The sequence below is a fragment of the Erythrolamprus reginae genome, chromosome 10, assembly GCF_031021105.1.
Source record: "Erythrolamprus reginae isolate rEryReg1 chromosome 10, rEryReg1.hap1, whole genome shotgun sequence".
NCBI classification, from domain to species: Eukaryota; Metazoa; Chordata; class Lepidosauria; order Squamata; family Dipsadidae; genus Erythrolamprus; species Erythrolamprus reginae.
In genome coordinates, this window is record NC_091959.1 from 13,923,696 (window position 1) to 13,943,280 (window position 19,585).

Consider the following 19,585-nt stretch of genomic DNA (forward strand, 5'->3'; position numbering starts at 1 on the left):
TTCTTTTTCCTCTCCCTCTTCCCTCCTTCATTCCTTCCTGTTCCCTTCTCTCTAAATTTTTCCCTCTCTCATTTCTCTCTTCCTGTCTCCCCTTTCTTTCTCATTTGTTTCGCTTTTTCCTGTCATTCTCTCCATCATTTTCTCCCCGTTTCTCTCCCTCATTTTTCTCTTTCCTTTTCATTTGTTTTTCTCTCTTTTTCCTCTCCCTCTTTCTTTCTCTCCCCTTCTCTCTGTTTACCTCTCTTTTCCCTCTCTCTCATTCTTTTCCTCCAGCTCTCTCTCATTGCTCTGTTCATCTCTCCCTTCTCTCTTACTCGTTTCTCTCTCTTGCCAATGGAGGTACTATTGCTGGGCCATCTCTCCCTCCTGCTGGGCTGTTCTGCTAGGCCCTAAGTGGGAGAGGGGAGCACTTGCCTACGCTGCTCCCCTTTTTCTGTTGGCCACGCTGACAAGGGTGGAGGAAGACCAGGCTTGGAGGATGGCCCCTAACAGCAAATGTATCGCAACAAAGGCAGAATGCTGTTGCCGTGCAAAAACAAAAGTAGGGGCTCTTTGCTCCCACACTAAGGCTCCAGCCATGCCATCACTGTGGCAGAGCAGCTGCAGCAGAGGGACCAAAGAGTCACATGGGACTCTGGAGCCGCAGGTTGCTGACCTCCAGTTTAGATGAAACTTAATGTTAAATAGTGTGAAGAGGTTTAATTTAATCTTTGGGTGCATATCCACACTTTCACATACCCTTTAACTTTGCCTTTCTTTTGTCTTAACTGGTTGTGTTGTAGAACTTGATTGACGAGGGACACCTCGTGTGGGATCGCTTATCATCTTTCGCCTGTCCTCTCTTCCAATTTCACAGGTTCTGTCTGAGCTGCCGTGTCAAATCTGCCCATTTCGATGTAGACTGGGGAGTGGAAGAGGACTCTTTGTTGCTGCGGGGGATTTACGAGCACGGATCTGGGAACTGGGAGCTCATCAAGTCAGACCCAGAACTGAACCTCGCCGACAAGGTACAAGGAACTTCACACAAGCGTCAGTGTTTTACAGATGCAATGCAAAATTATAACACTTGAAAAAAGAACTTGTGCAGGAAGCGGCGGCATCAGATGCAGGGAATACTGGTTCTGCTGCTTGGCAAGCAATGCTTTTTGTGCATAGATGTTATGCATAAAACACAGAGCTGGTTTGGACTCCTGGTTAAGGCGCCAAGCTAGAAACCGGGGACTGTGAGTTCTAGTCTCTCTCTTTTATGCTTATTCCTTCTCTACCTATCAACAGATTTTACCAGCTGAGCCAATTAAAAAGCCACAGGCGAAGCAGCTTCAGACACGAGTAGATTATCTGATGAAACTTATCCAAAGAGACTCGAAGAGGAAGGAGAACAAGACAGAGGAGGTACGTTCTGCTACCGGTTGCTCAAGTGGACTTTGTTTCTGCTCTGCGTTGTTTGGGAAGTTAGCGCATGCAAAACTCAAGCTTCCAGTCTTTGTGGTGGAAAATGTGGACATAGGAAGGAAGGGGCTAAAGTAAAGATACTATCAGCCTTCCACAGACACACACACACCTACTGAGCAGGGCGGTATAGCATAAGTGAACTATCAGGTGCCCAAAGCTGTGGATGCTGCTGCTTCCTGGATCATTTGAAGTCTCTGCTTGCCTTCAAGGGCAGGCCAGTGTGGAGCACATTGCAGTAGTCCAAATGGAATGCAACTAGGACTTAATTGACCATGAGGGGGGCTTCCCTGTCCACGAATGGGCACAATTATTCATAAATTTAATCCATGCAAAGACCCCAATTGTCACAGCTGCCCTCTGCTCCCTGGGAAGAAGCTACCGGTCCAGGAGGGCCAAGTGGCACACCATCTCTGTCCGTGAGAAAAGTACCCCATTCAGGTATAAAGATGGTCATTCTGCAGAGCCCCAGAAATACCGCAGGGAGGTGGGAGACACGATACAGGAAAGAGATTGCACAAATAAAGAAAGGACCCACCAAATTGGCCAGCAAGGAGGTTTTTCTGATCCTATGTGCCCTCGTGGGCTGTTCTTCTGACCTAGGACAAGGCCAAAAGTACGAAGCCCCGAATCCGGAAAGAAAACAAACCCCCCAAAGTCAAGGAGGAGCCTGGGAACGAGGCCTCTTCTCCGCAGCCTCCTGACAACCGGTCAGTAGAAGGACCGAAGAAGGTAAACATCAGTAGTGAAGAACCAGGACTTCCTGGTGCAGAAAATTTAAGGTCTGCGATTTTGGGAGGGAGGCCCACCTTAGCCAGGGGCTACAGTTCAGAAATATCCCAGACTGATGGCGCCGTTTTGTTGAGGCATGCTGGGATCCTTGCTATCGTCTCTCTCTGAGAAAAGGATCCTGCTGCTACCAAGAATTGTATTGATTACTATACTGCTCCAAAAAAATAAAGGGAACACTCAAATGACCCATCCTAGATCTGAATGAATGAAATATTCTCCCTGAATACTTCGTTCTGTACAAAGTTGAATGTGCACAACAGCAGGTGAAATTGATTATCGATCAATGTTGCTTCCCAACTGGACAGTTTGATTTTACAGAAGTTTGATTTACTTTGAGATATTTATTTATTTATTAATCAGATTTGTATGCTGCCCCTCTCCGCAGACTCGGGGCGGCTAACAACAATAAAAAGACAATGTAAACAAATCTAATATTAAAAATAATCTAAAAACCCCCAATTTAAAGAACCAATCATACATACAAACATACCATGTATAAATTCTATAAGCCTAGGGGGGAAGGGAAAATTTCAATTCCCCCATGCCTGGGTTTTGAGGAGCTTACGAAAGGCAAGGAGGGTGGGAGCAACTCTGATATCCAGGGGGAGTTGGCTCAGTCGGGGCCACCACAGAGAAGGCTCTTCCCCTGAGTCCCGCCAGACAACATTGTTTAGTCAACGGGACCCGGAGAAGGCCAACTCTGTGGGACCTAACTGGTCACTGGGATTCGTGCGGTAGAAGGCGGTCCCGGAGATATTCTGGTCCGATGCCATGAAGGGCTTTATAGGTCATAACCAACACTTTGAATTGTGCCCGGAAACTGATCAGCAACCAATGCAGACTGTGGAGTGTTGGAGTAACATGGGCAAATTTAGGAAAGCCCACGATAGCTCTTGCAGCTGCATTCTGCATGATCTGAAGTTTCCAAACACTATATATTGTGTTGTACAAGTGTACCCTTTATTTTTTTTAGCAGTATATTAATGTGTATATATATTTAAATAGCACCACATGTACAGGTATTCCTTGGCAAACACTTACTTCACTTAGCAACCTTTTGAAGTTATAACAGCACTGACAAAAGGAACTTATGACCGTTTATCTCACTCTATGACTGTTGCAGCATCTCCACGTTCTGCTGCTTGACAACTGACTCCCGTTTATGACAGTTACAGTGTCCCAATGCTGGCACATTTTTTAAAAAATGCAAAAGCTTTGCCCATCCAAAGTAGAAAGAAAAGGTTGGAGCAAGTTTTGAGAGTTGGCTGATTATCTTTCAAAACTGTCCACTGGTGACAGGCCTGTGAATGGTGGGTGCTTTCCTGCTAAAGAGGGATGGAACATGATAGTATTTCTGTCTATTATTTAACATCTCTAGCTATTTGGAATAGAATGACAAAAAGCTAAAAGCTATTCAAATAATAATAATAATAATAATAATAATAATAATAATAATAATAGTTTATTAGATTTGTATGCTGCTCCTCTCCGCAGACTCGGAGCAGCTAGATACATGTCTCAAATCAGTCGTGTATTTATAGATACATGTTTCAAATCAGTCACAATAAAAGTATGCTGAAGATTACATCTCTTTTAGAAAGTGAAACACATATTTATTTATTTATTCATTCATTCATTCATTCATTTATTTATTGGATTTGTATGCCGCCCCTCTCCGTAGACTCGGGGCGGCTAACAATAGTAATAAAAAACATCATATAAATCCAATACTAAAACAACTAAAAAACCCTTGTTGTAAAACCAAACATCCCTACAAACAAACATAACATGCATAAATTGTAAAGGCCTAGGGGGAAAGAATATCTCAGTTCCCCCATGCCTGACGGCAGAGGTGGGTTTTAAGGAGCTTACGAAAGGCAAGGAGGGTGGGGGCAATTCTAATCTCCGGGCGGAGTTGGTTCCAGAGGGCCACAGAGAAGGCTTTTCCCCTGGGCCCCGCCAAACGACATTGTTTTGTTGACGGGACCCGGAGAAGGCCCACTCTGTGGGACCTACCCGGTCGCTGGGATTCATGCAGCAGAAGGTGGTCTGGTAGATACCCTGGTCCGGTGCCATGAAGGGCTTTATAGGTGGTGACCAACACTTTGAATTGTGACCGGAAACTGATCGGCAACCAATGCAGACTACGGAGTGTTGGTGTTACATGGGCATTTTTGGGAAAGCCCATGATAGCTCTCGCAGCTGCATTCTGCACGATCTGAAGTTTCCGAACACTTTTCAAAGGTTGCCCCATGTAGAGAGCATTACAGTAGTCGAACCTCGAGGTGATGAGGGCATGAGTGACTGTGAGCAGTGACTCCCAGTCCAAATAGGGCCGCAACTGGTGCACCAGGCGAACCTGGGAAAACACCCCCCTCGCCACAGCTGAAAGATGGTTCTCTAATGTGAGCTGTGGATCGAGGAGGATGCCCAAGTTGTGGACCCTCTCCGAGGGGGTCAATAATTCCCCCGCCAGGGTGATGGACGGACAGATAGAATTGTCCTTGGGAGGCAAAACCCATAGCCACTCCGTCTTATCAGGGTTGAGTTTGAGTCTGTTGACACCCATCCAGGCCCCAACAGCCTCCAGACACCGGCATATCACTTCCACTGTTTCTCGGTTTTATTCATGAGAATTGTGCAATTCAATTCCATTTGTTTAGGGAGCCCATTATCACAAAAATGGGCCATGATGGCTCAATGATTAAAGACACTGGGCTTGTCAGCTGGATGGCTGACAATCTGTGTTTGAGGTCCCCCTTCTGCATAATGGGTGAGCTCCCCTTACTTGCCTCAGCTCCTCTGCCCGCCTAGCAGTTTGAAAGTATGCAAATGTGGGTAGATGAATAAGTACCACTTTGGTGGGAAGGTGCCTTTGTGGCAGGCCACATGACATGAGCACGGAAATTGTTTTCGGATAATGCTGCTTCCCTCGGTTAAAAAGGGAGGTGAGCACCATCCTTTAGAGCAGTGATTTTCAACCTTTTTTGAGCCGCGGCACACTTTTTACATTTACGAAACCCTGGGGCATATTGAGCGGGGGGAGGGTGGGGGCTAAAAAAAGTTTGGACAAAAAAATCCTCTCTCTCTCTTCCTCCCTTTCGCTCTATTTCTCTCTCCCTCCCTCTTTCTCTCCCTTCCTTCTTTCTCTCTCCATCCCTCTTTCTTTCTCTTCCTTCCTTCCTTCCTTCCTCTCTTTTTTGCTCTCTTTCTCTCTCCCTCCCTCCCTCTATGTCTCTCTCTCTCCTTCCCTCCCTCTCTTTCTCTCCCTCTATTGCTTTCTTTCTCTTTCTCTCTCTCTTGCTTTCTTTCTCTTGTTCTCTTTCTCTCTTGCTTTCTCTCTCTCTCTTGTTCTCTTTCTCTCTCTCTTGCTTTCTTTCTCTTGTTCTCTTTCTCTCTTGCTTTCTCTCTCTCTCGTTCTCTTTCTCTCTCTCTTTCTCTCTCTCTTGCTTTCTTTCTCTTGTTCTCTTTCTCTCTTGCTTTCTCTCTCTCTCTTGTTCTCTTTCTGTCTCTCTCTCTTTCTCTCTTTCTTGCTTTCTTTCTCTTGTTCTCTTTCTCTCTTGCTTTCTCTCACTCTCTTGTTCTCTTTCTCTCTCTCTCTCTTTCTCTCTCTCTCTCTCTCTTGCTTTCTTTCTTTCTCTGAGCTTCGCGGCACACCTGACCATGTCTCACGGCACACTAGTGTGCCGCGGCACACTGGTTGAAAAACACTGCTTTAGAGTCAGCCACGAGCAGACAGAGTAAATCTTGTTCTATACTTTATTATTATAAAGACGGAGAACCCTGTTTGAAGGGGGAAAGGAATCGCCTGGAAATTTCAGACAGCAGAATGCAAGTTTCTCACCATCCTTGTGTTTTGTTTTGGGTTTTTTTTCCTTCCATTTCCTTATTGGCACATCTGTGACTTTCCATCCTGTGCTATTTCATGAGGGATGGCGTCTCCTCTTGTCTTTCCACAGCCCAAAGGTGCCGAGGCCAAATCTGGAAACAAAGGGAAGAAACTGCTGGGTCAGGGTCCTGTCCACATTACGGCAGGAAATGACCCTGTCCCCATCGAAGAAGGAGAAGAGGATGATTTAGACCATGCGACCTTCACCGTTGTGAGTCTTCTCTAGGAACAGAAGGGGGAAAGAGGGCTGGTCATTGGCCCTAGAAAATTTCCTTTTGATTCAGGAGAGCAGCAGCCATTTAATTACAAAATCAGTTTACCTCTTCTTTATGGAGTTTCAATGAAATATAAAATACAAATAAAATGTATCAGGAAAGACTTAATGAACTCAATCTGTATAGTCTGGAGGACAGAAGGAAAAGGGGGGACATGATCGAAACATTTAAATATGTTAAAGGGTTAAATAAGGTGCAGGAGGGAAGTGTTTTTAATAGGACACTGAACACAAGAACAAGGGGACAAAATCTGAAGTTAGTTGGGGGAAAGATCAAAAGCAACGTGAGAAAATATTATTTCACTGAAAGAGTAGTAGATCCTTGGAACAAACTTCCAGCAGACGTGGTTGGTAAATCCACAGTAACTGAATTTAAACATGCCTGGGATAAACATATATCCATTGTAAGATAAAATACAGGAAATAGTATAAGGGCAGACTAGATGGACCATGAGGTCTTTTTCTGCCGTCAGTCTTCTATGTTTCTATGTTAATCAACCCCAAAAGATTTAAAAATAGGGAATGGGAGTCAAAGTGGGGAAAACGGAAAAATGAGAAGAAGAAGAGGGGAAGGGTACAAAAAAAGGACCTCAGACTTTCTTCAGGTCAGAAACAAATAAACAGGTAGACCTACGACCACAATTGACCCCAGAATTTGTTTGTTAAGTGGGAAATTAGCCAAGTGAGTTTGGCCTCATTTTACAAGCCACGGTGGCACAGTGGTTAGAGTGCAGTACTGCAAGATGCTTCTGCTGACTGTAGTTCAGCAGTTCAAATCTCACCAGGCTCAAGGTTGACACAGCCTTCCATCCTTCCAAGGTGGATAAAATGAGGACCCAGAATGTTGGAGAAAATATGTTGACTTTGTAAACCACTCAGAGAGGTCTGTAAAGGACTGTGAAGTGGTATATAAGTCTAAGTGCTGTTGCTATGGCTAACTTTTCTTGGTACAGTTGTTAAGTTAATGTTTCCAAATGTAAAATAATGCACTTGGGGAAAAGGAATCCTCAATCTGAGTATCGTATTGGCAGTTCTGTGTTAGCAAAAACTTCAGAAGAGAAGGATTTAGGGGTAGTGATTTCTGACAGTCTCAAAATGGGTGAGCAGTGTGGTCGGGCAGTAGGAAAAGCAAGTAGGATGCTTGGCTGCATAGCTAGAGGTATAACAAGCAGGAAGAGGGAGATTGTGATCCCCTTATATAGAGCGCTGGTGAGACCACATTTGGAGTACTGTGTTCAGTTCTGGAGACCTCACCTACAAAAAGATATTGACAAAATTGAACGGGTCCAAAGACAGGCTACAAGAATGGTGGAAGAATGCGGGAATTTATCATTCAGTTTTTGGAGAAAGACTTCGATGAGTCGTGGTTTTGTGTTTGCTTTGGATATCTTTGGACATTCTGACACTTAAGCCATGAGTTATTTGGCTGATGTAAGCCAGAAAGGCTTCTGTGTGGACTTGAGTGATTAACTCTGACCTGTTGGACTCATAAACTAGCATTGTTCTAGCAGACGCCGAGGCTTGCAGTCTTCTGTACATAAGGGAAACCTCTTTGCTTTCTTTTTACAAACCTGCGAGTGTGTGTGTGTTTGGTTAATTACTTTGTTTCTGGGTGGCCTGCGGCCAGGCAGAACACCTTCCCAAATCAGAATTGATTGATATTAGCACTTAAAGGCTGACCAGGCTAGAAACCAAAGTCATCCAGATCAATAACTACTTTAATTGTAAACTTATATTGGCATAATCTTGTAATCTTTGCTTTCTTTTTACAAACCTGCGAGTGTGTGTGTGTTTGGTTAATTACTTCGTTTCTGGGTGGCCTGCGGCCAGGCAGAACAATAAATAAATGTTTGTTGTTGTTGTTGTTGTTGTTATTATTATTATTATTATTATTATTATTATTATTCAGGGTCTCCCTTTCCTCCGCCTGCCTTCTGATGTGAGACTGATGTGGAGCTTTGCTTTTTCTCTCTCCCAAGTGCAAAGAGCTGATGAGGCCGGTGAAGAAGTCCCTGAAGCAGCTGGATAAGCCAGAAAGAGGACTTACAGACCAAGACCAGCTGGAGCAGACTCGGGGTTGTCTGCTCAAGATAGGAGACCACATTGCAGAATGTTTGAAGATCTACACTGAAACGGACGTTCTTAACGTTTGGAGAAGGTGATTTGCCTGCCCCCCAAATCTTCTTTCTCTCTCTCTTCCTGATGTTGCAGTCAGACATGTGGACCAGGAGTCTTTGTGAGTTTGGAGATATAAGGGAAGAAGAAGCACAATCCGGGGGTGGAATTTAAAGAGGAATCAGCCTAGAATCTCTACACAGCCACAAGTAAACTAAGTCCAACTCATTCTGAAATGCCACAAAGGAGATGCACTCTCTAATTCATTTAATTGTGTTGAATTCCCCTATGTAGAAATACATTAGAGTGTTAAAAGCAAAATCCATTTTGCACTTTAATTCAAATTCCTAGAAAACCATGATTCAGACATTTACAGTACTAAAGAGAAGTAGAAAATTAAAATGATCTGTTCACTTCCTTTCAGGAATCTATGGGTATTTGTCTCCAAGTTTACCGAATTTAACGCCAAGAAATTACACAAGATATACAAGATGGCTCACAAAAAGCGATCCCGGGAACATGACGTAAGAACTGAGGGGTGTCTGTATGCAGTGGTGGGATTCAAATTTTTCTACTACCGGTTCTGTGGACATGGCTTAGTGGGCATGGCTTGGTTGGGCGGAACCTTGGTGTGAGCGACATCGAATGGCCCATGGAAAGTCTTAAAGCTTTCACCTTTCTTCCTGTTGATTTGTTTAATCCTTTTCTCTAAAAGGGGCTCTCCAATATTCTACAGCCACCTCCCTCCTCTCCAGATCCTGGTTTATAAGACCCAAATCATTGTTTCTGTTGGCCTTTTGAGTTTTTCTGACAATGTCACTTTCTGCTCAGCAGGAACATAAGAAAAAGGAAGAGGGAACGAGTGGCAAGCGGTTTCGTCCAGAAACTCCTGGGCCCAGTCGAGATAATCCGATGTCTCCTGTCCCCCATAGCCCTCATGGTCAAAAGCAGCAGCAGCCATCTCCTCACTCTACACAGATTCATGGACATCCACGAGAGAACTACAACCAGCCAAATAGAAGGCATTTCAGCCACACAGGTGAGAGATTTTCAGGCCTGTCCCAGCTTGGGCCTTTAGGAAAGAAAGACTCCCTTCTCCATTTGCAGTTGAGTTTCATTTAGTAAAAGGTATGCTTTTACTAAAGCCAAGTGGTTATGATATAAGCAAATCTAGATCTGAGGATTCCTGCACTAACCTAGTAATTTTCCCTTTCTTCTCCCTGGTCATCTTTTTAGTGCCCAATGTGGGTCAAATTAATTGTTTTGGTAACAATTCCAGAGGTTTGGTGCCCCTTTGGTGGGCATTCTCATTCCTTTCCTCTGTTTGTGTCCTTGGATTGTTCAACAATTGTCTCTGGTTGGCCCTTCTGCATCCTGTCATCCCCCTTCCTATATAATAATAATAATTATTATTATTAATAATAATAATAATAAAAATAGATAGATAGATAGATAGATAGATAGATAGATAGATAGATAGATAGATAGATAGATAGATAGATAGATAGATAGATAGTCAGCGTTGATGGAGGTCAACAATAGGAAGCTTCTCAAGGTGAAGCAAACTAAGGACCAGTACAGAAAAACTGTAACTCAATGTTATGGACAGTTGGCGGAACAAAGCATTGCATGTCCAGTTCTTGGAGAAGATTGAAGGCAAAGTGGATAAAGAATTGACCTGGTCATGGCTTACAAGTGGAACACTCAAAAAGGAGACAGAAGGACTAATACTGGCAGCACAAGAACAGGCCATTAGAACAAATGCTGTCAAAGCCAGAATTGAAAAATCAACAGACGATCCAAAGTGCAGACTCTGTAAAGAAACAGATGAAACAATCAATCACATACTCAGCTGCTGCAAAAAGATCGCACAGACTGACTACAAGAATAGACACGATGCTGTGGCACAGATGATCCACTGGAACTTGTGTCAGAACTACCATCTACCAGTGGCAAAGAACTGGTGGGATCATAAGCCCAAAATGTGGTCGAAAATGAGCAAGCAAAACTACTGTGGGACTTCCGACTTCAGACTGACTGAATTCTGAAGCATAACACACCAGACATCCTGATTGTGGAGAAAAAGAAAGTATGGACCATCGACATCGCAATCCCAGGAGACAGCAGAATTGAGGAGAAGCAGCTAGAAAAGTTAGTGAAATAGGAAGATCTAAAAATCGAGCTGCAACTACTCTGGCATAAGTCCCAGTGGTACTTGGCACGCTGGGTGCAATGCCAAAGGATCTCAGCGGACATTTGAAAACCATTGGAATTGACAAAATCTCCATCTGTCAATTGCAAAAGGCCACTTTACTGGGATCGGCAAACATAATTCATGGCTACATCACACAGTCCTAGGTGCTTGGGAAGCGCCCGATTGGTGATGAAATACGAAATACAGCATAGTGACCTCGTTTGCTGTGTTGTATTGATATAATAATAATAATAATAATAATAATAATAATAATAATAATAATAATAATAATAATAACAACAACAACAACAACAACTATTATTATTATTTATTAGATTTGAATGCCGCCCCTCTCAGCAGACTCTGGGCGGCTCACAACAACAATATCCCTCCATCCCCCTTCCCAGATTTTATGGGAGGCTGCCATCAAAGCGAAGCAGGGCAGAAGTGGTGTGATGGCAGCTCTGACAAGAGATCTCCTGCTCTGCCCTTTTTTTCCTGATGTCCCATCTAGCTTTCTGAGATGGGGAAGGGGACAGTGCCTGACCACCCTTGGTCCCCTTGCTGGAGCCACATGGGCTGCTTGGTTCAAGGGCCTCTCAGTTTAACTCTGTATAGGTTGTTCCTGCTATGGATACTTTGATTATTGTGTTGTTGTTCCCCCTCTTCCTTTTTCTTATTTTCTTTAAAAAGAGATAATAAAAATAATATGTGAATAGTAGACAAAGGCAGAAGTAGAGGTAACGAAGTCCACGTGGATAAGACCCTTGGGCTTCTTCCGAAAGAGTGCTAGCTTCTTTCCCTTCCTTGTCATGCAGAACGAAGCGAATGGCAGAGGGACCGCAAATTTAATTACGGTGGCAATGCCAATGCCAATTGGGGCAGGAACCGATATCCTCCGTATGAGCAGCGCTGGCACAAGGATCACCACTATGCGGATCGCCAGGCGCGCAGGGAACAGTATCGGAGCTCTGGAAACTACCAGCCCAGCAACGTCTCTCGTAAACGCCCCTACGACCAGTACAACAATGAACGCAATTACCGTGGACAACCAGACTACAGGTGAGGTGCTCAGCAGGCCATTCAGCCAGTCCATGGGGCTTCTGCAGGAGTCAGCATGACATTTTATTTGTCGGTTGGTTGGGTTGGGTTGGGTTTGTTTGTTTGTTTATTATTTATTTATTATTTATTTATTTATTTGTTTGTTTGTTTGTTTATTTATTTAAAAATATGCACACACCCAAAAGCAAATATTGGAATAGTTTACTCAGTCCCAAAATTATTCCTCAGGATACGCTATATTTATAGTCCCAGCTTTAGGGCAGCCATTACGGCCTCTCCCCTTTGTTGTTGGATGGGGGGGAGCCCCGGGTCCAGCTGCCACTTTCTGCAATCTGCAAGGCGCCCCTCCTTTCTTCATCGCCCCTTCAGGGTAACTTTAGTCTTTTAGGGCCCTGCAACGATGGGGTTCGCAGGGCCCCACTACCCATGTCCATCCCGCAGTGATGCCAAACAAGAAAGCCCAGTTTGGTAGGATATCATAACAGAACCTTGCAAGTCTGAGCTCCTTGCCCTCGTACACAATGCCCAGAGGGTGTTGTTTTGAATCCCTTTGAGTGTTACCAATGGTTGAGGGAGATAGGTATGTCTAGCCCAGTGTTTTTCAACCAGTGTGCCGTGAGACATGGTCAGGTGTGCCGCGAAGCTCAGAGAGAGAAAGAAAACAAGAGAGAGAGAAAGAAAGAAAGACAGAAAGAGAGAGAGAAAGAGAGAGAGGGAAAGAAAGCAAGAGAGAAAGAAAACAAGAGAGAGAGAGAAAGAAAGAAAGAAAGAGATAGATAGAAAGAAATGAAGAGAGAGAAAGAAAACAGGAGAGAGAAAGAGAGAAAGAAACAGAGAGAGAGAAAGAAAGAAAGAGAGAGAGAAAGAGAACAAGAGAGAGAGAAAGCAAGAGAGAGCGCAATAAAGCAAGAGAGAGAAAGCAAGAGAGAGAAAGAAAGCAAGAGAGAGAGAAAGAATGCAAGAGAGAGAGAAAGAGAACAAGAGAGAGAGAAAGCAAGAGAGAGTAAGAGAGAGCAAGAGAGAGAAAGAAAGAGAGAGGGAAAGAGGGAGGGGAGGTGGGAGAGAGAAAGACATAGAGGGAGGGAGGGAGAAAGAGAGCAAAAAAGGAGGAAGGAAGGAAGAGAAAGAAAGAGGGATGGAGAGAAAAAGAAGAAGGGAGAGAGAAATAGAGCGAAAGGGAGGAAGAGAGAGACATTTTTTGTCCAAATTTTTTTTAGCTGCCCCCCCCTCAATATGCCCCAGGGTTTTGTAAATGTAAAAAATGTGCCATGGCTCAAAAAAGGTTGAAAATCACTGGTCTAGCCTATGGATGAGAAGTAGGAGCTTGTTAAAAAAAGATCCAACCTAGAAATAAGGAGAAATTTCCTGAAATCAAAAGCAGTTAAGTAGTCAAATAGCTTGCCTGCTGCGGTTGTGGGTGCTCCATCGGTGGAGGCTTTCAAAAACAGGCTGAACAACCATTTGAGTGGGATAGTATGAGGCTTCTGCCTTGACCAGGGTAGGACTAGAAGACTTCCAAGGTCCCTTCCAACCCTATGTCTCTGTGATTTCTCACAGCCTCTCTCTCCAGGACAGAGTTGTTGTTCTTTTGAAAAACAAAACAATATTACATTCCTTCATCGGAGGGATCTCTGTACCTCTCAACCTCATTCTAGATTTGCATTGTGAGCTCTGCCCCTTTCTGTGAGCGTATTTGATTTGATTGGATTGGATTTGTATGCCACCCCTCTCCGTAGACTCGTGGCGGCTAACAACAGTAGTAAACAGCATATGACAATCCAATATAAACAGTTAAAAACCCCTATTGTAAAACCAACATATATACAGACATACCATGCATAGAATTGTAAAGGCCTAGGGGGAAAGAGGATCTCAATTCCATGCCTGGCGGCAGAGGTGGGTTTTAAGAAGCTTACGAAAGGCGAGGGTGGGAGCAATTCTAATCTCTGGGGGGAGTTGGTTCCAGAGGGTCGGGGCCCCCACAGAGAAGGCTCTTCCCCTGGGTCCCGCCAAATGACATTGTTTAGTTGACGGGACCCGGAGAAGACCCACTCTGTGGGACCTAACTGGTTGCTGGGATTCGTGCAGCAGAAGGCGGTCCCTGAGATAGTCTGGTCCGGTGCCATGAAGGGCTTTATAGGTCCTAGCCAACACTTTGAATTGTGACTGGAAACTGATCGGCAACCAGTGCAGACTGCGGAGTGTTGGTGTAACATGGGCATATTTGGGAAGCCCATAATTGCTCTCGTAGCTGCATTCTGCACGACCTGAAGTTTCCGAACACTTTTCAAAGGTAGCCCCATGTAGAGAACATCACAGTAGTCGAGCCTCGAGGTGATGAGGGCATGAGTGACTGTGAGCAGTGACTCCCGGTCCAAATAGGGCCGCAAATGGTGCACTAGGCGAACCTGGGCAAACGCCCCCCTCGCCACAACCGAAAGGTGTTTCTCTAATGTGAGCTGTGGATCGAGGAGGATGCCCAAGTTGCGGACACCTCTCTGAGGGCGGTCAGTAGTTCCCCCCCCAGGGTGATGGACGGGCAGATGGAATTGTCCTTGGGAGGCAAAACCCACAGCCACTCCGTCTTATCCAGGTTGAGTTTGTGTCTGTTGACACCCATCCAGGCCCCAACAGTCTCCAGACACCAGCACATCACTTCCACTGTGCAGGCTTGAGCTCCAACTCTGCTATTGTCAATCTTCTAGTGTCTAGATACTGCTGATCTGGGCTGACAGTCCTGTTCTCTTCCATTCCTTTGGCACCAGAGGGAGTGAAGCATCCCAAGATCTAAATAGGGTCATTTTTGCCTCTTTGGTTGAGTTGCATGTTTTGAGTTGTTCTTTTTTTCTCCTCCAGGTACTGTCATGAATCAAAGAGACGAAGACTAGATGGATTCCGGCCCCAGAATTACCAGCAAGATTATCGGAGGATGCCTGACTATAGACCTCCCTTGAGTTATCATGGGCAAGGGCCATCTGACCATTACAGGCCTTTCCATCCAGACAAATCGGCTGATTACAAGCAGCCCCTTCCCACTCCTCACTCCCAGCTCCCTGACCCTCGCTCCCCAGCTTCTCAGAAATCTCCACTTGGTGGCAAGTCTCCCATCCAGCATCGCTCACCCCTGGATAGGCCCTTAGAGCAGAAAAGCAATCCAGATTATAACTGGAGTGGCCGAAAAACCTAGAGGCCCAGAAGCAGATGCAAATGGGAAGAGCTAGTCCGGCCCGAGGAAACAACAGTTACAGGGCCACCAATGCTGGAACCAGAAAGCTTGAATACAGTGCTGTAGAGCTTTGGGCTGTAAGATTTGGGAGGGAGTCAGAAGAACTGGATCCACCAAGGGGCCTGAATTTTAGGCTCAAATTTCCCTCCCATCAGTATATTGGCTGAACGTTGGGAATGGTCTTCCCTGCACCAAGGGACCTCTAGAGAAGAAGGTCAAGTCTACCCACTAAGTTTTGGAATGAAGATTTCGCATTTGTGTCCCCAATGCCAACTTGAGTTCTGGACATTTCATGGAATGGACAGGCAAGCTGCGCAGGATACAGATGGAGGTGAACGCTACACAACTTTGGCGTTGAAGTTCAATTTGCTGCTGGAAGGGGATGATGGAGAAGACTAACAGCAACAGCTGTTGAATAAAAATTGGTGTTTGGGGGAGCAGGAGTGAGACTGAATTATAGAATGGTAAAACCAACTTTTGGTGAGATTGCCTGGCACTCTTACCGAAGACTCTACAGACCTGGAAGTCTATGGACTGAAGATTGCCAGAAAATGAAACAGAAGGAGGAGGAGGAAGGGTTTATGATCTGGTCCCTCCTTTTCTCTTCTCGTGCTTTTCTTTGCCTTAGCAACTTTGGGACTTCTGGCAGTACTACGTGAGCCAAGTAGAGCTGTGGACAAAGAACAGTTTTTAAATGGCAGAATTTTCATTTCCAGGGTTGTGAAGGAATGAGAAGGACAGTATATCCTTGGGGGACTTCAGTATTCAAAAATTGACTCTTCTCTTCCTTGTGATTCATGGGAATACCAGGGATTCAGCTCGGAGGAAGGAGCTGAGAGGAAGGTCCACCTCAGAGAGGATTACATGAACATCTCAAGAGGGTCAGCTTAGCACTTCTGGTTAGAAAGGTTGAAAAACCTCAAGGCCTGTCATCCATAGAAAGGAGAGACCGGTGAACTAAGCAGGATGAAGGGAACCTTTCATTGAGTCAAGAGAAAAATCTAGTTTTGTCCCACGGGGAATTTTTATACACTGCTGGCAAAGGTCTGGGTCATAATTCTAGTTTGATGATCTTTCTCAGCAGCATCTTTCAGACGGCAAAACAAAGCAAAGTAACCCACATATATCCCCCCCCAAATGTGTGTGTGTGTCTGTGTGTGTGCGTGCTTGCCGATGCACGCACTTAGCCCCAAATCTATTGCTTTGGGTTAAATTCCTGCTTTTAAAAATGAAATGGCCCAATACATCCTGAAAAGTAGGGTCCCCGTATTTATCACCTTGCAAGTGAATTTTGTGCCCCCAGTAACAAACCTGAGCCATAAGTTTTGATATTCCACTGCCAAGTCGGTTCGTTAAGTGTTAAAATTTTATCGGTGAAATAAGAAGGAAAGAATCAGACCAAGTGTTTATCTTCTAAATTTCTAGAATGCCGTTTTTCCATGTTTGTCTACTGTTCTCCATGAATGTGTCATACACTTTTTTCTACTACATCTCACCTGTTAACTGTGATAGCAGAAAAGACACTACAGAAGGTTTTTTTTTTAAGGTCCTTTCATTTTCACCCAGGGTGGTTGACTAAATATGATTTCCAAATATATCCACCAGGAAAGGGAAGCCAAGATTTCTATCTTGTTAGTTAATTGCAACAATTCTTTCACTCCTTACCATTGATTAGGTTCCTTAATTGTTACTTAATTAGAATAGAATTAGTTAGAATAGTTACTATTTCACTCCTACATTTTCCTATAAGGGCAAACTATTTGGGGGGCAATTGTTTTCAAGGGGTTTCTTTCAAACTTATTTTCTGATAGTTTTCTTAATTGTTACTTAATTACAATATAATTCATTAGAATAGTTACTTTCTCATTCATAATTCTGACATTTTCTCATAAGGGTAAAATATATTTGGACCCATAGTTTTCAGGTGGGATATTTTCACTATTGTGATATGTTCCTTAATTGTTCCTAAATTAGAATAGTTACTCTTTCAACCCTAAGTTCTGATATCTTTGCAATTGTTACTTAATTAGAATAGTTGCTGTTTTGCCCCTAACTTCTGATATGCTTCTGATTGTTACTGAATTAGAATAGCTGCGGTTTCACTCCAAAGTTACGCCTTTTTCCTGTAAGGTTGAAATGTATTTGGGCCTCGTAATTTTAAGAGGGGATATTTTTGCAATGGAATTGTGAGCATTAGATGAAATAATAAATCCAGAATGTTTCTGTTCCCTTCTTGCCTGGGTTGAGAATTACAAAAGGCTGCTGGGAGGGTGAATTCTGGGTGTGTGCCTAATTTGATTAATTAATGAAGGTTTATTGGAAGGTTGAAGGAGAATGTTTGGTTTCTACCAGCCATCCAACTGTGAGAACCCTACTCAATGCTATTTTGCATCCTCCCCCCTCACCCCAAGATCTAGGGAAGAACTTTGGTGCACAAAGTCATGGACTTAAAAGGGAAAATGAAATCCCTGTGACTAAATACAGTAATTAATATTAATTTATATTTGTGACAAAGGAATTTGCCACTATCGACGTGATTTCCGATGTAAATATGTTGTTTATAAAGTATGTATTAAATTTTTTCTATGGTAAGCTCCTGTACTTTGAATTGTTGTACATTAAAAGTTGAGTTTTTCAGAAATTGGAATTTTCATCTTTCCCCCTCCAATAGTTGTCCATGAGGTTATTTAGCTTGACAGGTTTCTTGTTTTGAAAATATAGAAGACTTTTGTTACTTCAACTTAAAAACCTGATTATAGATAATGACGGCAAAATCTTCCTCGGTAATTTCTTCTTCTTTTTCACCTCTTTTTTTTCATATTGCTTCACATTTTCTGGATTTATTTTTTCTTTTTGCTTATGACATCAAATTGAAAAAGATCTCAATACAGGAATATGAAATTACGCCAAAGGTTACAAATCTATTTTAACTGAAAGATGATGACGTTTTAAAATTGTTTTTTATTCATCTTCGTTTTTCTGAAGTTGGTAATTATTTTGGCAGCAAGGTGAGCTGGCTTTTACAGTGAACTTGCCCATTCAACAAACACAACAAATGTCATTGGGTTCATGCCATTTTTTTGTCCTAAAGATTGCATCAACAGAAATTTGGGAGTGCATTATTGGAACAAAAAAGAAATGTATTTGCTTTTAAAAAAAACAAAACAAAACCCAATAAATAATTTACAAGATTTACATCACAACACACCATACAATTTCCACATACATGCAATAAGTTGGTTAGGGAGGCAGCATGTTTGTTATACGCTTTCTCCATCTTTATTCAGATTTTAATTCAGAGCCTCTTGGATCTTCATAGGCTGAATTTACTCCAAAGCCAAAATTTTACTGAAGATAATAGAAAATAAAGTGCTTTGTTAATAATTAGATTTAAGAAACTATATCCCAACACCTGGGAAATGGTTTTAGAGCTCACAATAATCAGAGAAGTAAGCTGAGGGTGAATGAAAGATGACTATTGGTGAAGAAACACTCCAAATTTGTTAATGTTAGTGTTTTCAAGGATTTTGATTTATGAAATGCTAAAATGAAATGCCATTTTGATAGTGGCCAGTTAATTAGATCTCCCTCCTCTTGTAGTGTCATTGGTTGGGGTTATAGGAGTTGTAGTTAGCCTGGATTGTGAGGTAAACCAGTTTTGAGGAAAATTTCATGTGAGGGGCAAGTTCTCACCTTCATTGCAAACACGGTGATAGCTCATGTTTCCATTGCTGAACTGTATAAATTCAGCCAATGATTTCCACATATGGTTATCCAGTTCCCTAAAGGAACTGGATCTGTTATAAATTTTGATTGGGTTGAAATAGAAAATAGATGGAAGCATTGAATATAAGTTTTATATAATTGAAATAAACGATCTGAGAAATTAGATAAAGATGAAATGTATATGGAAAATTAAATTTGAGTATTAAAATAAGATTCAAATTTATGATTAATAGAATTGTCTGACTTTATTGTTAATTATTGGGATTAGATAGATTGAAATAATTGGACTTTAAATTTCGATTGATGATATTTAACCATTTTAATGTTAGAGAAATTTATACATACAGTATATGGAGGTTTATTCAAGTCACACATTCTGTTGTGTTAAGAATGCGTTTTTAAGGAAGAGAAAACAAACTAAAATATGTTAAAACTATGTAGATTAATTTGGTGTGAAACTTTTTGTTTGTCTAAAGAATATAGAGAGACTTAATTACTAAATTTAATAAGAACTGGAAGAAGGGGGAATGAAATAATGGATGTGACCCAGATGATGAAACTAGATAAAGGAGGAAGAATTAGACAAATACATACCTGCAATTAAAATATAATGGAATGAATATAGAGATATAATAAGGGAGAGTTATGATAAATTTAGAGGTTGAAAATTAGCTTTTTCAGACCGTTAAATAATTGAATTGGAAATTTCCACTCATGGAAAGGTCCTTGTAAGTGGTAGGAATGAGAGAAAGGAAAGAGGAGGGGAGCTGGAGAGTAAAGAAGGGAGAGATAGAGCAGGAAGGTAGGGGAAGGAGAGAAAAAGTGAAAGAAGCAGTAAGAAAATAGGAAATGGAGGTA

General features: G+C 42.7%; 1 protein-coding gene across 4 annotated transcripts in view; it reads left to right on the top strand.

Moving 5' to 3' along the window:
• The window catches only part of CHD2 (chromodomain helicase DNA binding protein 2), a 94,495-nt gene extending 76,853 nt beyond the window's left edge, over window positions 1–17,642 (top strand). For 3 of the 4 annotated variants that reach the window (XM_070763514.1, XM_070763517.1, XM_070763515.1), the window contains 9 exons: window positions 857–1,007; window positions 1,276–1,392; window positions 2,053–2,181; window positions 6,201–6,341; window positions 8,384–8,562; window positions 8,944–9,043; window positions 9,351–9,558; window positions 11,532–11,775; window positions 14,632–17,642. In XM_070763514.1, coding sequence (XP_070619615.1) covers window positions 857–1,007; window positions 1,276–1,392; window positions 2,053–2,181; window positions 6,201–6,341; window positions 8,384–8,562; window positions 8,944–9,043; window positions 9,351–9,558; window positions 11,532–11,775; window positions 14,632–14,962 — 1,600 coding nt within the window. In that variant the 3' untranslated portion in view covers window positions 14,963–17,642. The remainder of the gene's footprint in view (window positions 1–856; window positions 1,008–1,275; window positions 1,393–2,052; window positions 2,182–6,200; window positions 6,342–8,383; window positions 8,563–8,943; window positions 9,044–9,350; window positions 9,559–11,531; window positions 11,776–14,631) is intronic. The other variant, XM_070763516.1, reaches the window with a different exon arrangement.
• The last annotated feature ends 1,943 nt before the right edge of the window (window positions 17,643–19,585 follow it).